General features: G+C 40.3%; 1 protein-coding gene across 1 annotated transcript; it reads left to right on the top strand.

The window, feature by feature from the left end:
- Positions 1-2,030: 2,030 nt before the first annotated feature.
- On the top strand, positions 2,031-15,235 carry pkp1b (plakophilin 1b). The gene is made up of 13 exons (XM_083771975.1): positions 2,031-2,337; positions 3,301-3,395; positions 4,503-4,915; positions 5,589-5,727; positions 5,956-6,163; positions 7,357-7,525; positions 8,804-8,921; positions 10,036-10,215; positions 11,285-11,455; positions 13,217-13,370; positions 13,488-13,674; positions 13,923-14,007; positions 14,406-15,235. Exons 1-13 carry the CDS (start codon positions 2,136-2,138, stop codon positions 14,478-14,480), a joined length of 2,196 nt encoding a protein of 731 aa, XP_083628101.1. The 5' UTR covers positions 2,031-2,135; the 3' UTR covers positions 14,481-15,235.
- The last annotated feature ends 582 nt before the right edge of the window (positions 15,236-15,817 follow it).

Genomic DNA, 15,817 nt, shown 5'->3' with positions numbered 1-15,817 from the left:
CATTCCTGACATGATATAGGCCATATTTGGGGACTATTCTGTCCCCAAATATGGCAGGCTACACTCTATGCACGTAGGTTTTTTTTCCATCATCGTGTACAGTGTATTCTAAATCTAATTGTTGTGATGCCTTTTCACCATTAGAAGGCAGTGTTTCATTGCACCTGAGAGGTCTGTTTGTTGGTTATATGGGACCAGTCATGTCAATCTGTGTGGGACAAAGAATGGAAGCAAAATTATATCCAGCTGTGCGACTATTGTTGCAGTACTGTAGTTTGAGACTTCTTCTTCTTTCTTCATGCAATTTGAAGATGCATTGAAGAGGTTAAGGAACTTGGTATTTTAAAACAGCCATTTTATGCTGACTGGTTACAGTTGTGATGTTGGTCAGTAGCCAATACATTTTTCACTCATGACTCACTTCTCAGCAGGGAAACTTTGACAGAAAGACTCGCTCACCGTATAGAAAATAGAAGTAAGACTCGTGACTTATTTTATCATGCTCATAAAGTGCTCTGTGCTAAAAGTGCAATTAAAAAGCAAACGTTTCGGTCCTAAGACCTTCGTCGCTGCTATATAATCACTTCTCAGCAGCACATGCATACCATGCTGAAGTTGGTGTTATAAACATTGTAACGTAAGTATACAACTTATGTGATATGCACTGACCCATTATTGGGTGCATACAGCTAAATATGTTTTGATAAGTTGATACCGTCTGACCCCTTTTAAATAGTTATACATTTCCAGTCTGTTGTGGAAGCGGAGGCTTACAGTAAAGTGGTGACTGGACATCTTCTAATAAATATACATGTGTGTTATCTGTGTGACTGCCAAAAGTGAATCACCAGCAGATGCACTGTAGGCCCTAGTCATCACAAGGGATTAGGTGAGAAACGAATGCACGGAGTCAGACAAAGTCATGGAAGGTGTGATGCTTTCTGACTTTTCTGACTTTATTGAACCGCTATGGTTAAACCACTATCTGGCAGATGGGTGTGGTGTGGTGAGGTGAGGTGAAAGTGCCACAGCCAGCTGAACAAAGAAAATCAGTCATGCCAGTTGGCAGTCTCGTATCTGTGCCAAAGATTTGTTCATTTCCCACGACTCCCAAGTAACCGTTTGTTACAAATTTAGAAGAAGTAAACTGGAGTCTAATTGATTATAGGCCTACCTATAGAAAAAGTTTAACTATGTTTGTTTCCAAAACTTTCAGTTGCATGTCAGCATTCTGGTAGTAATTTATGGTGCATTTATATAGCACCTTTATCCAAGGCCCTTTACATAGATTGTGCATTACATTCACACACGCATTCATACACCGATGGCAGTGGAAACCATGCAAGGCACCAACCAGCACATCAGGAGCAATTAGGGGTTCAGTGTCTTGCTCAAGGACACTTCTACACTAACTCTGGGGGAGCCCGGGTTCGAACTGGCAACATTACGGTTACCATCCACCACTATCCAGCCACTATACCCCTGAGCCACCGCTGTAGCGTAGGCCTACTAGCGTGGTATAGGCACTTTAGGCAGGCCTAAACTACACATCGATCGATCCCAACCAAGTCACTATTGAAATAACTTCTAATTATATTATATTCTGTTGCCCTTCTCTGTGGCAAGTATTGTTTTTACTATAACAGTTGCAAATCAATTTCAAACCTTGCTGTGCAGTTATTTGGACCGTTTACAGTCTAATAATGACTACAATAATAGTTGTGGTGGTAATAAACTATCATAATCCTATTGAATGAAATCATTATCCTGTTCTAAGCCAGCATGAAAGGGACTTTCACTTGCTGCACTTCCATGTCCATCATTCGCTATGCCTGTCAAGGCATGTTTAAATTGTAGACTGAGTCAGACACTGATGCGTGTGTGATTAATACAGGCAGGGAGGGACGAGGGAGTCTAGCCTTTTGCTGAGACACACCCAATTCAAACATCACATCAGTCCCGCGAGGCTATTGTGTTTTCTTGTGGGCGAGGTCTGATTGTTCAATGGGCAGGGCTCGACCGGCTCAGGGCAGGGCAATGCTCGCTTTAACAAGGAGTCAGGACACCTGTAGCCTGCTACTGTACCGCATCGCAGACTTGACAGACTGGACTGGACTATACGCAGATCTGTAAAAATGTTGACGCTCGATCCACTGAAATCGGCTATTTCCTTTGATAATGTTGATAACACGTCTCTCGCGCTGCCCTCCGTAAATCAGTATCGATCTGGTCAACAGCGCGTTTTGGAACAAGTGCAAACTGTCTCGCGATCCAAGTGCAGGCAGAGGCAGGCCAGCAGAAGCGGATCTGGACCCACCACTCCTGCATCTCCAATAAGTAAGAAAACGATGTCATTTATTTCCCCTTTTTACCTCCTTTATTATGATTTTTGGCTATATTGAAGTGTTAAGTGTATAATTGTACGTCTCTAAATGTTATTATGAATTGAACAAGCTGGACCTCTTGTAATTTTAATAATAAACTTTATTTGTATAGCACCTTTCATACATAAATGCAGCTCAAATTGCTTCATTGTATTATAAAAATGTAATACAATAAAACACAAGTAGTTATAGACAAGTGTAGTGCTTTATTGGGTCGTCCACTCAACATTCTTTGTATTGAGTTGTGCTTGAAATGTAGGCCTACTGTAATTCTGCAAACTGTTAATAAATACTTCATATACTTCTACAATCAATCAAATTATTAACTTATAAATATTACTCGTCTTGCTAATTTAACCAACACACATTTGTGCATAGCCTACCTGTAAAATAGCTATTCAGCCGAGACTTAGCCTATACCTACGTAATAGGCCTATATGGCATAGCCTAGCTACTACTGTTTCTATAGATTTTTAAAATTTTGAGTTCAGTAGGTTAATTTATTTACTACATTTACGATTTTACACGATTAGGCTACCGTTTTTTCTTTTACATATTCCAACTTGAAAAGGAGCAGGAAGAATATAAACCTTATTATACCTGCATGCCCCTATCTTCAATTAAAAGTCATCTTATAGATCTGTAAATTCTGATCTAGTTGGCATGTCTGTTTTGAATCTCATCTTTTGTTGTTGAGCACAAAACCGCTTGTGTTTCTTTTGTAATTATTTATAGGTATTTTCTTTTTTGTTTCTAAATTGTCTTGTAGTAGGCCTATAGGCTATAATGCTAGATAGCATTTCACAACTAATTATCGGCTAATTCATCTGAATTTTAAGTAGGCCTAACCAAAGTCTATAAACTTTGATTTGAGTTTTTTGTTACATTTCTTTATTCTTTCTGTATTTCTATTCAGGCCCTCTGTATGACAACGTGTTCACAGACTCTTTCAAGTCGCTCCCCCCCTCACTCAATGGAAGTAGATACATTGGAAATGGACTATCTAAAATGGTATGGTGGAACCTGTTTGTATATATGCTGACCCACACACCCTACATACCAATTATCATTGTATTACTGTCTAGGCTACTACTGTATAAGTATACAACTTGGAAAAAAGATGTGTGTGTGTGTGTGTGTGTGTGTGTGTGTGTATGGCTGAACTAGCATACATTTGGAGAACGCAATACGATTCATGTGACGACAGTTGTGTGTTCTCTCATGTTCCAGGACGTGAGATGAGTGACTTGCTCTTTGTTACTCAAACACAGATCTTTGTCTCTCATACCATGTTGTGGTATGTCTTTTATCAACAATCTTGTTCATCTCTGGTGAGGTAGAAGATTCTTTGAATACTGTAGTAACAAGCAAGCATTTTACACATTTCCTACAGTATAGCCGACATTTTATTCAGATGAAATTGTCTTGAACCACAGAAAACAATCAATCGATTGATCTCATTGTGATCCACATAAAATGATATGGTTTATCAAATTGATCTGTTTAATCTTAAACAAACTGGGACATTTAATAATATTTATAAATATTATAAGATATAGGAATTGTAAGTCATGCTTGACCTCAATTTTTTTAAATTAAATTCTCACATTATACTTTACATGCCACCATTATGTAAATTAAAGGTTGCTGGCCACAGATACTTTGCCTATGCTGGCAAATTTATCTCTGGCATATTTGTGTAATTGGTTGTTGAATACTGGTAAGAAGAAAAAAAGCCCATTCTTATTGACCTGTCCTGTTGAGACTGCAGGACTGCCCATTTAAAGCTCTCTCATAACATAATTAATACACCATTTAACCCTATAGAATCTCTATTCTTGGGCTAAACATTCTGCACAAATAGCAGATCTACAAGCTCACAACACGTTGCAATGTGATGCATTGTTATCTGTGAAGGTAATTAGTGTAGAGAGAGAACCAGAGGGGGCCTAGAATAGAGCCATGGAGGACACCGGTGAAGTATATAGATTAGGGATTAAAATGCCCCACTACCAACTCCATATCAGTCACATCTTTGCAACGGTTGACAAAAGCCTTTTTCATAAATAAATAAAACCTTTTCATAATGAACATAATATTTATTCCTTGGATCTACAGCTCAGCCAGGAGAAGACTGTCAATCGTCGGATCACCAGTGCTTCAAAGGGAGCAACTGTCCAAAGGAACAGCTACCATTATGAGCAGGGTTCCATCCCTGTTATCCCTGTGGCACACGGCAGAGCCAATACCAGCCGCAGTGAGCCCGATATATGTGGCTTTGTCAAGCGGAATAGCGCTGTGCCTTCCCGCAGACTCCAGTCCAACAAGTCCAACACATTGCTGACACAGAGAGCCAGCAGTCAGTTTGTGGTGAATGGCCCACCCCTGCCTCAGCCACCACGCGTTATGAATGGCACAAGTTACACCAACAACAAGAACAGCCAGTTCGTAGTAAGCCAAACCCACCTGTACAGACCACCATCCAAACACTCCATTGTTGATGGTGCATCTAAAAGCAAGGTAGATTCTGGGTGAGTGGACCTATATATGTTCAAATTAAAATGCTGTTAATTTCATGTTATATAAGTGTCAGGAGTATAATGTCGCTGTCGGGCAGAAACCTTCTATATTTAATCTTTTTGTTTTTTCATAAATTAATTCGCTTTACTTTGCCATTTGGCAGTGTTGTGCAAAAACTACCAGCGAGTTTGTATAAGCTATTTTCACTTTTTAAGAAGAAATTAAAGATTAGAGAATGTCTGAGTAGCAGGCAGTAATGCACAAGGAAAAGAGACCAGTAGACTTAGGTATACTACATAAATCTGCTTGACCCTCAGCACTTGAACTGACTGGGAATGGTATGGTGAAAGAGCTATTAACATAATAGACATGTGTGTAGTCAACGCATATCACAGTATATTAGGAGTATACGTTATATTAGCTTTATGACATGCCCAAAATAGGGATGCGGGGTTGAAAGTATCTACGTCTACGTGTGTTATAAGTATTTACAAGAGCTTGTGTCTAAATCATTTCAACATTGGATCCATTGGAGCACAGGTTGCTTTTTTAATATCTTGAAAGGTAAAGGGTTTTGACATGCAAAGCGTTTGCCTGACAGCGACAATATGTTCCTTGCTATATTGATAATATGCTACAGTATGTTTGTTAATGGCACAGTTTCATTTTCATTTTTAACTGTAGCTCTAGCAACGGTGGCATTGCTGATATGACAATGAGGGATGCTGTGGAGTATCTCTCTCATAAGGAGGAGATGTATCAGCACTGTGGTGCCTCCTTCATTCAACACAACACCTTCCTTGAAGATGCAGCTAAACAGGAGGTGGTTAATCTCATTCTGTCACATGTCCATATTTCCCACCACACCACATGAGTGTAAATAGCAATTTTGTCGCTGGGCTTTGATAAATAACTGATGATTGCCTGTTGCCTGACATGTTCACAGTTATCACATAGTAGTTACACGAAATGTATTTGCACAATGATAAAAAACAAACGTCACACAGTAGTATCACTATCAACCCTCCACACGTGTCTCCTCCACCGTCAGGTTTTGAAACTCCACGGGGTCGTTCCTCTGGTGGGCCTGCTGCGCAGTCCCAATCCGCAGGTCTATCAGACTGCCTCGGCCGCCCTCCGCAACCTATCCTTCCAAAATAGCCAGATCAAGGAGGAGGTGCACCGCTGTGGTGGGATCAAGGAGGCCGCTGCCCTGCTCAGAGAGACAGACTCCTCTGAGACACAGAAACAGCTTACAGGTATACTATGTTGGCACACCTTTGCATCAGTGTTGATTTTGACAGCAAATTTACTACTTCTAGTCAGTCTTTTTGGTTTGGTTTTAGTCAAATTGTATTCATCTGAAATGTTAGTTTTAGTCTAGATTTAGTCAACTAAATATGTGATTTTAGTCGACTAAATCTACAGTTGATTTTGACATTTTGGCAGGCCTTGATGGTGTTGTAATGCCAGATTTTACACTTTGTTTGCATGCTGAAAATAACTGATCTACAAGCTCTATGAGCTTGTAGATCTGCTATTTTCAAAGCGCAACACGCAACAAGCGACTCAGACATTCAACCAAACATAAAATTACATGTCTTTTAGTTCTACTGGATCTCCACTAGTCCCTCCCTGACATTTTAGCATAGTTTTTATTTGTTGACAATATTGTCCATATATTGTCTTAGTTTTAGTCATCATAGCTTTGTCAGTGAAATTAACGCTGGTGCATACATAGACTGCATAAACACACTGCATGAGTACCGCATCTACAGTATGCAACACACTGCATGAGTACTACATCTACAGTATGCAACACACTGCATGAGTACCGCATCTACAGTATGCAACCTGCATTATTCACAGGTGACAATTCCTAAACGTGATCCCCACTTCAGAATAACTATACACTATTAAGCATTAGTCTTACTGTAATTAATCATGAATTCATCATTATTAATACATTAATAACTAAGCAGTAGTAAACGCAGTTATATAAACGTTTTATTCCAGATTAATAACCTAATCTTTAATGTGCTTAAAGATTGTATTATAATTTTCTATATCACTGCTTATATTTAATTTAAAAATGCTTTATAAGGCATATATAGTCCTGAGTCAGACTCCTGACTTTAGATGTACAAATGTACGTACAACTAAACATTTAACATCCAGTGCTTAGTTAATCCAAAAACCCATGCTACACCATGGGAGAAGAGGCAGTGTGAGTTCCACAAGCAATATAACCAATATAACAATTTAACATAAATCACAGTTTTAAATGCTGACAGGCGGACAAGGTTCGTTCTGCTTTTTCTGGTTCTACCTATTACTACTGTATCTGGTTACAGTGCTTGTTGCAATGTTTACGTCTTTATTGTAATGTGGTCCCTGTTAAAACACGTGGAAATTGAACTGAACGAGCGGATGTTTTGTCTGTTGCCGCCAGGCCTGCTGTGGAACCTGTCCTCTGTGGATGGCCTGAAGCCTGACTTGCTGAAGAGTGCTCTGCCTGTGCTAATGGAGAGCGTCATACTGCCTTACACATCAGGACCCGATCGCACCTTAAACTACAGTCTGGACCCAGATGTGTTCTTCCATGCTTCAGGTTGTCTTAGGTAAGGTGAAAAAAATCACACAATTCCTGGTTTTGGATATTATGCATTCTCACAAGTGCAACTCACTTATTGTTAGGGCTAAGCGATCGGACTTCAAATCGATATCATGATTATTTTAAACCTTTGCCTTTATATTGCAATTAATAAATGATGATAAAAAACAGGACAATATCGGAACTACAAGCTGACATGTTTTCTGCAGTTTTTGCATGCCACCATTGTACAATAAGTATAAAAGTATGTGGTTAATCAGATTCGTTGATAAAAACTTAACTTCAAAGTCAATTCTCCCCTTCCATAATACCAGTTTTGTATTTTATTTATTTTTTATTGTTGATTAGTCACCTTTACAACGAGGTATGTAAGTATCGTGCAGTTTGGATATATTTTCGGTTAAATGCCCAGCCCCAGGGGTGTAGTCGGGTGGAACCGCATACAGTGTTTTAAGCAGGTGCACGCACATGCATGGACATGGACATGCACATGCGTGCCCAAGATGAGCAAGATGAGCCATCCAATGCAGTGTACTTTGGCTGGCTTTTTCCTGGCAACTTTTAGGTGTAGAACTAGTACGTCCTCGCGCCATCCGTGATGGCTGGTGTCAATCATTAAGGCACTAATGGTACTAAAAATAAATTATTAATAATAATAATAATAATAACTTTACATGTTGACTTGACATGATTCTATTATCCTATCTTTTTCAGCTGATATAAATCAAGGCATTCATTGAAAAAACGTAAAACTAAAACTAGTCAATTCCTCAACTAAAACTACCTTGCATTTGTGCCCATGTTTGTGCGCGCATGTGTGCATGACATTAAAATGGCGTTCCACTTCCACCTGTGTGTGTTGTGTAACAGCAAATCAAATGCAATCCAAGAATATGTCATGTGTCGGGATAAAATGACTAATTATTAACTATTACTATTTTATTTTTTTTATCAGTGTTCTACTTTATGTTTACATAAAACACACACACACTCACACTCAATTCAATTCAAAGGGCTTTATTGGCGTGAGAAAACATACGTTTACATTGCCAAAGCAGAAAGAACAATACAACAATACAGCAATACAATCAAAACATAAATGATGTACATTTGAAGGTCAGAATCTTCAATAGATCAAATTATATGTACCAAGGTCTCTCAATGCAGGTATAGTGCAGGAATATACACAATGATTAGTACACTCACACTCACACAAAATATGTATTTTTGTTTGTTTGTTTGTTTATTTACTTACTTACCTGATTACTTATTTACTTTTGTACAGAAATCTGAGCAGCGCCAAACAATGCAACAGACAGGCAATGAGAAAATGTCGCGGATTAGTGGACTCTTTGGTCTGTTATGTTCAGAACTGCGTGGAGGCAAACAGACCAGATGATAAGGTAAACCTGTACATATCTTATGACACCCGCACCACACGCACACCCCTCACATGCAGAATTGTCAAATTTAAATTCCAAGATGTGATCTGACATGTTGTGATGTTTGTCCTGGATAACTGTCATGGTCCAGTAATGTAGAAGAGCAAAACCTAAGAGGATTATGTAACCCAGCCTTTTCTTTTATCTCCCTGTGTAGTGAGTAAAGAGTTCATGTATTTACCCACTGTACTCACATGAGTCATACTGGCTCAATGCTTTGCAAACAAAATATCAATCCTTACACAGCAATGGTTCCCAAATTTAGCTTGAGACCTGGGACCGAAACTATTGAATATGGCCGAACTACAAGCTCATAGATCTGCACATTTGTAGAACTGCAATTTTCACTACCACTTGTTTTGAAAATGTATAACATTCTTTTACATTTTTTGCTTTATTTTTTTTGCTTTTATTTTTTTCTTCTTTCTTTTTGAAAATCTGGCTCAATGGCCTGTTCAGGGGGGGAGGAGGTGGGGGGGTAGCGTGTACCTCCACATGCGTTATCCCCCCTAGTGAGACCTATCACTGTCGGGTGGAAAGAAGATGGTGGCTTGACGGCCCGGGTATCGGAGGAGACCCGAGGCTTTCTTCACCCTCCCTGCAATAACTGATTGTGGGGGTTAGCAGAGATGGAGTACTCGTACTGGCTTTACTAAATTGGGACTTTTTTCTTTTGTCTTGAAGGGGCATGTTTTGCACAATAATAGTCTTTTCATTATGTCTGCCCTATGATCTCTGGGGTTTATATTATTAAAATTACAATAAAAAGATTTTAATCTGGCTCAAGGCTTTGCATCCAAAATAGCAATCCTTCTACAGCAGTGGTTGCCGAACTTTTTAGCTCGAGACCTGGAATTCAAACTATAGATCTACAACATTTTTGATCTGTAAATTTCACTACCTCTTAAAAGTTTTGTTTTTTAATGTTTGAAATAATTATAAAATGACAAATTGTAGGAAACTAATACAAAAGGATATTTTAAGAACAAAGGGAGGTCCCGACCCATTGTTTGGTAAACACTACAGCATGTGCACTTACACAAGACACTGATTTTGTTCCTGAATATTTGAATAGTCCGTGGAAAACTGTGCCTGCATCCTTCACAACCTGACGTTCCAGCTGGAGGCTGAAGCTCCGGACTTGTTCAACAGGATCACAGCACTGTCCAGGACAGCCAGCAAGAGACACAGCCAGGGAGACACCGGCCCCATCGGCTGTTTCAGCTCCCAGAGCAGCAAGGTGCTAGAGCAGGAGGTATGACAAGTGTGTGTGTGTGTGTGTGTGTGTGTGTGTGTGTGTGTGTTAGAAGTTAATGTTGACGCTGTTTCAGGTAAGCTATTTGTAACACAACGTAGATTCGAACATTGCATGTGTCAATCTGCGTGCTATTGCTATGGAGATGATATCCAAAGTGCCCCTCATAAAACTCGGTGTGTGGAGGACAGACACAGGACCTAAATGAAAGGCAGTTGTCTGTGTGTGTCGTGTGCCAAGTCCACCCAGCAGCTATTCCATAGCCTGCAGGGACGAGGGACCGTAGCCATGACAACACAGCCCATAGTCCACAGGGCACTTAACCTGGCTGCATGCATGCGCAGGAACTCTGCAACTCCGCTGCTTACAGTATGACAGAGTTGATAAAAACAGTAATAAACAGCTCAGACTTGGGAAAAGTTCAAACCGGGCCACGTCTGCTTTTAAAAGCTGGTCAATGCCTGTGTACGAGTTCAGGCTTGCAGAATCATTCTCGGCCGGAGGTACTCGGGATACACAGGAGCTCTCCGCACCCTCACATTGTGCACCCTAGCAGAGAGGCGCGCCCATCTATGCCTTGACTTCGCCAGGAAGCTGTTCAAATCTAACTTCAGGAACTGGCTACCTCCTCTCAGGAAAGAGATCTCTGGACGTCAAACTAGAAATGGAGACGACCTGGACACCCCATCATGCAGAACTGAGAGATACAGAAAATCACCAATCCCATATATGTGCGGACTTTTAAATGATAGTGGGTTTTAAATTTGAGTTTTACACCATTTGGATTTTTAGATAGGCTATTGCATTTTAGATTTGAAGTTTTATATTTGTGATCGGCAAAATAATTCAGTGTTTTTAATGGCCTTTTAAAACCTGTGATCATGCTGAAAGTTGAATAAACATAAACAGATCAATTGCTCACCCCATTGGATACTGTGAGCTGTTGACACAGTGTTCTCACAGTATCGACTGTAAATCAACTATGACCTGTGCTATCACACGTGATGTATATTATGAGTGACAACTACCGACCGAAGACTGTCATTTATTTTGTTCTTTCTTGTTGTAGCGTCATTTTGACTATCCAGTTGTGGAAGAGCTCCACCCTAAAGGAGCAGGCTGGCTGATCCACTCCAAAACCTTGCAGAGTTACCTGTCCCTGATGGGCTCCAGCCAGCAAGATGACACCCTGGAGGCCTGCTGTGGAGCTCTGCAGAACCTCACCGCAACACAAGGCATTGTAAGCGGAAACGTCTTCCGGGTCTATTCTAATATGGTATAACATTTTGAATAGGTGTGTTCCTCATTCCTCATTGTTGAATGAGCACAGGGTACCTGGGCTTCAACTTTCAACTAGCCCCGGGACTACGGGTGCACAACATTTCCACTGGCTCACCTCCAAATCTACTGAGTGGGATTGCCATTGAACTTGTCTGTTCATCTACTATTGCCATGGAATTTGCTGTATAGTTTGTTTTTATGCGATTATAGCTCCTCTGTAATTAGCTGCTAGCTTGTCCCTCAGCTCAGAGGTCAGCCTAATTATTTGTTTCCCTGTCCGGTGGCATTGCGTCACTTCGGACTAGAGTTTGTATCGTCTGTTTTGTAAGAAGATATTTAAATCCCTTCAAAGTTTTGCCACCCCGTCTCCTCAGTCCTATAATCATTTCAGTCATTTTTCAGTGTGCTTTTAGGGTTGTACAGGACATTTCTGTCCGTCCGTCCATCTGTCTGTCCTTCTTTCATTGTCAATCATTGATCCCACAAGGGGAATTTAGTTGTCATGGCAACGGTAATTATGCATAGTATAAATAGGAGTCACAGCTGTGATGATGGTCTGGTATTAAGTGTTGGTGCAGGGTAGACATGAAGTCTATGAAGTGGGGTAGTGTGTGTAGTAGGGGTGGGCTGTGATGTGCTGATGGATGGCAGCTGTGTGTTTAGAAGTCTGGGGGAGCTCAGGGGGCAGAAGCTGTTACACAACCTTGCAAGGCTGGTTGTGAATGATGCTGTGAAACCTTCTGCCTGATGACAGAAGGGAAAACGGGTGAGGCATTTGTTCACGATGGAACACGTCCTGATGGAGTGCAGAGAGACCCCTGTGATTCATTAGAATTTTGTGAAGAGTTACAATTTAGGCATTTGGCAGACGCTCTTAATCTAGAACGACTTACAGTAAAGAAGAACAACACACATAAGCAAGCTAAGAAACATCCGTCTAACAGTACAATATATGTACAATGAACCTATGAGTATACATGCACTATAGAGTGTTATGTCTACATCAAATGCTATCTAAATTACTCAAGTTTAGCCTTTGCATACGCCTGTAAGGTCGTCGAGGCTAGTGCAAGTGCTACGGGCTAAGATGGAGTCTGAAGAGATAGGTTTTCAGACTACGGCGCAAGAATGGGAGTGAGTCTGCAGTTCTGATTGCAATGGGAATGTTGTGTTTTGTGGCATGTCACGTTTCTAAAATGGTGTGTTTTGTGTTACTTGTTTCTTGAAATCTCTACTGTTGAGTAGAAACCACCTAACTCCAAAATATTTATTTGTCAGGAAATGGAAAATATAAACTTTTCAAGAAATGAAATGAAACAAAGCAATATTGACTCATCAAAGTTGCTATTGTGAATTTATATATTGTCAATTACTTGAGGGTGAGAGAGGTGGAGTTTTCTGCTTTAGCAGACAGTTTGAGGGTCCAATTGAGTTAAGAGGTATTGTCCGAACAAAGAGCTTTTTAATACTTTTCATTGGTTCAATATTTTATACACAGGGTATTCATTAGCATTGATTTATGGAGAAATCTAAAACCTCAAAAATTGAGTCCGAAATGCTGTTTTGCGAAATGTGGTTTTCTTCAAAATGCCGTAGTTTTTTGTGAAAAGTGGTTTTTCGAAAATGCCATTGTGTAACCCTCAGGGCCACCGTAACACACAGAGCAAGCATTCAGTTCCTTCATTCTGAGTGCTGAATATAACCCTTTGTTCTCATATAGGTCTCCAGTGTAATGGGCCACACCATTGTGCAGAAGTTAAATGGCTTGCAAGTCATTTCTCCCCTTTTGAAGTCACCCAAGCCTAACCTGCAGAGGAACACTGTGGCCCTTGTGGGGAACTTGGCCCAGAACCAGAACCTGCAGTCTGCCATAGGTGAGACGAGAGATTCAAGACCATGTCAAACAACTTGTATTATGTTGTTCATTCATTATTACCGTAAATAATTACTCGCAAATGTGCCAATGGTTTTTGTTTGCCCTCTCATTGAAGCCCGCAAGGCACTTCCAGAACTGACAGGAATATTGAGTTCCGGCACCAAGGAAGGGAATGAGTCTGACGACACCCTGGCCATGGCATGTCAGACAGCTCACTGCTTGTTGAGAAAGGAGCCTGAGCTTGGTAAACGCCTGCTCAGCAACAACCTGATCAACTCACTGAAGGACTTGAGTCAGAACAAGTAAGGTTACATCGGTGGGAGGATTGAAGTATAAATTAATTACATTTTATGCTGTGTTTTTTCTTTTCTTTTTTGCAGTATGTAATATTTGTATTTCATTCAGTTGTTGTGGATCATGCTTTATTGTGTTCACATTGTACAATTATATATACACAGTGCTTCTAAAAGGATTTAGATTTTGGCTATTTTCTAGTACACAAGTCTTGAATCATGATTATGTGACTGTGTTCTCTCTCTCTCTCTGTTAGGTATTTCCCTAAAGCCAGCAAAGGCGCAGCTCTACTTCTCCACAGCCTCTGGTCAGATAAAGAATTACATAACTTCCTGAAAAAGGTAAGCGAGTTCCATTATCCTCGTGGCTAGGATTCACCTCGTGAGCTATCTCTGCTATGTATTCCCCTTCAAAACAAAAGTCCACGCCTCTCTGAGGTATTTGCGAGAAAAGAAGTGAAGACGGACAGGTTGAAAGCTTAGGTTGGTGATATGGAACAATATCGCCATGACAAAGCTAAAACACTATGGGCTGTATTACACTATTAGTGTGTCTTATTAGGCCTACTTAACTTAAGACCTGGAGGCGTGGTCAATGCTCTTTGGCCACTCAGAATAGCCAAACTAAATCTGCATTGGGGAAAATCACCCACATGCTCACAGGTTTGTCAGTATTTCAGGTAGGATGAGATTGTTTCAAGACTTGCAATTTTAATTAACTTCTCTCCCTTGTCTTACAGCAAGGAATGAATAAGGCTATTTTTGTGAACGACGTCACCACTGCAGCACTCAAGTCTGTCCAGGTTGTGGAATGACACACCGGCCAAAAAGGGATCCTTTTGTTTTGTAAAGCACCGTCTCTCAACATTGGGTTTGGGGACCACCACCAGCGGTCCAAATGGACACAGGTTTATTCATACTCCAGTTTTAGGTGATAAGGTGACCACCGAAAACTACAACACGCTGCGGTGGTAAGTGACTTAACCGCTCACCCAAACATATCTCTCTGTTTTTACTAGTAACCACCGTTTCGGTGGTCACCTTATCACCTAAATCTAGGATATGAATAGGCCTTTACGGGTCTGTAACTCTGAGAGTGCACAATTAACTCTGGGACCCCAATCTACTCTGTAAAATCTGCTGTGTTTATTTAACCCTAAGAGTGTACAGTTGGAACCAAATGGACCTGTAAGTTTGGGTCCATTTGGTTCCATTTGTACACTCTCAGTTACAGACCTGTAGGGGTCTATTTGAATCCCTGGTGGTCCCCAGCCCAGAGCTGATGTTGAGAACCAGTGGTGTAAACTTTAAGGACTCAAACTACAGTTGCTCTTTACACCACCACTGGGACATAATGGAGGCTTAGCATGGTTTCCTGTCTCATTTCACTAGAAGTCATCATTTTAAAAACAATGTTTTTGATGGATACATACATTACACATGTACAGTAAACACTACACCCCCGGTTGTACTGTAGATAATAGTGAAAGGTAGATTATTAGCTTTGATATATTTGTTACGCATCAGCCAATGCAATTTGTATTTGCTTAAATAATATTAACAGTGAAATGTGTGTTGCTGCCTGCCAGAATGACTCTTTTGTTTTATGTGTTGTTCTTTAGACATTTTATGAGTATTAAACACTTTGCACTGATACTGTTTATTTGTTTTAGTTTTTCAATAACCAACTAAAGTAAATATCATGTATCCACTGCAAACATTTCAGAGGTAACATTATCTTTACGTATACTTTAATTTATATTTATTGTGTCACAAAGCTACAGGTATCACCAACTTCATATATTATATTTTCTACACCTACAGTGTCTCACATTGACATGTGGTGCAGTTTCCTATGGTAACACCCAACACACTCCCAGATACCTTCTGGCTTGGATAACATGTTAATAGAACTTGATTCCCAGCAGACACACACTGCAATATTTCTCAATTTTGAGTGATTCACAGATTTTGGGAATGTTGCATTCATCACAATTAGTCATTTTGTCATTGTCACAGCTGATGCCTAATACTCAGCTCACAGCTGTTTTGTCACATTCCTATTTTGTGTGCGTAGACCTAGACTGCCTTCAGGCAGTAAGAAAAATGCCAGGTCTATGATTTACAGTGCTGCTAGAACCACTGAAACCAT

The sequence above is a fragment of the Protomyctophum parallelum genome (assembly GCF_964188405.1).
Source record: "Protomyctophum parallelum genome assembly, chromosome: 8".
NCBI classification, from domain to species: domain Eukaryota; kingdom Metazoa; phylum Chordata; class Actinopteri; order Myctophiformes; family Myctophidae; genus Protomyctophum; species Protomyctophum parallelum.
Note: the sequence above shows the minus strand (reverse complement) of the source record. Positions and strands in the feature narration are given on the sequence as shown.

Excerpts from the sequence above, each read along its gene's own strand:
- pkp1b (XM_083771975.1), top strand. The coding sequence starts at position 2,136 with ATGTTGACGCTCGATCCACTGAAATCGGCTATTTCCTTTGATAATGTT. Across the intron at positions 3,396-4,502 it reads GAAATGGACTATCTAAAATG|CTCAGCCAGGAGAAGACTGT; the intron begins GTATGGTGGAAC and ends TTGGATCTACAG. Across the intron at positions 5,728-5,955 it reads AAGATGCAGCTAAACAGGAG|GTTTTGAAACTCCACGGGGT; the intron begins GTGGTTAATCTC and ends CTCCACCGTCAG.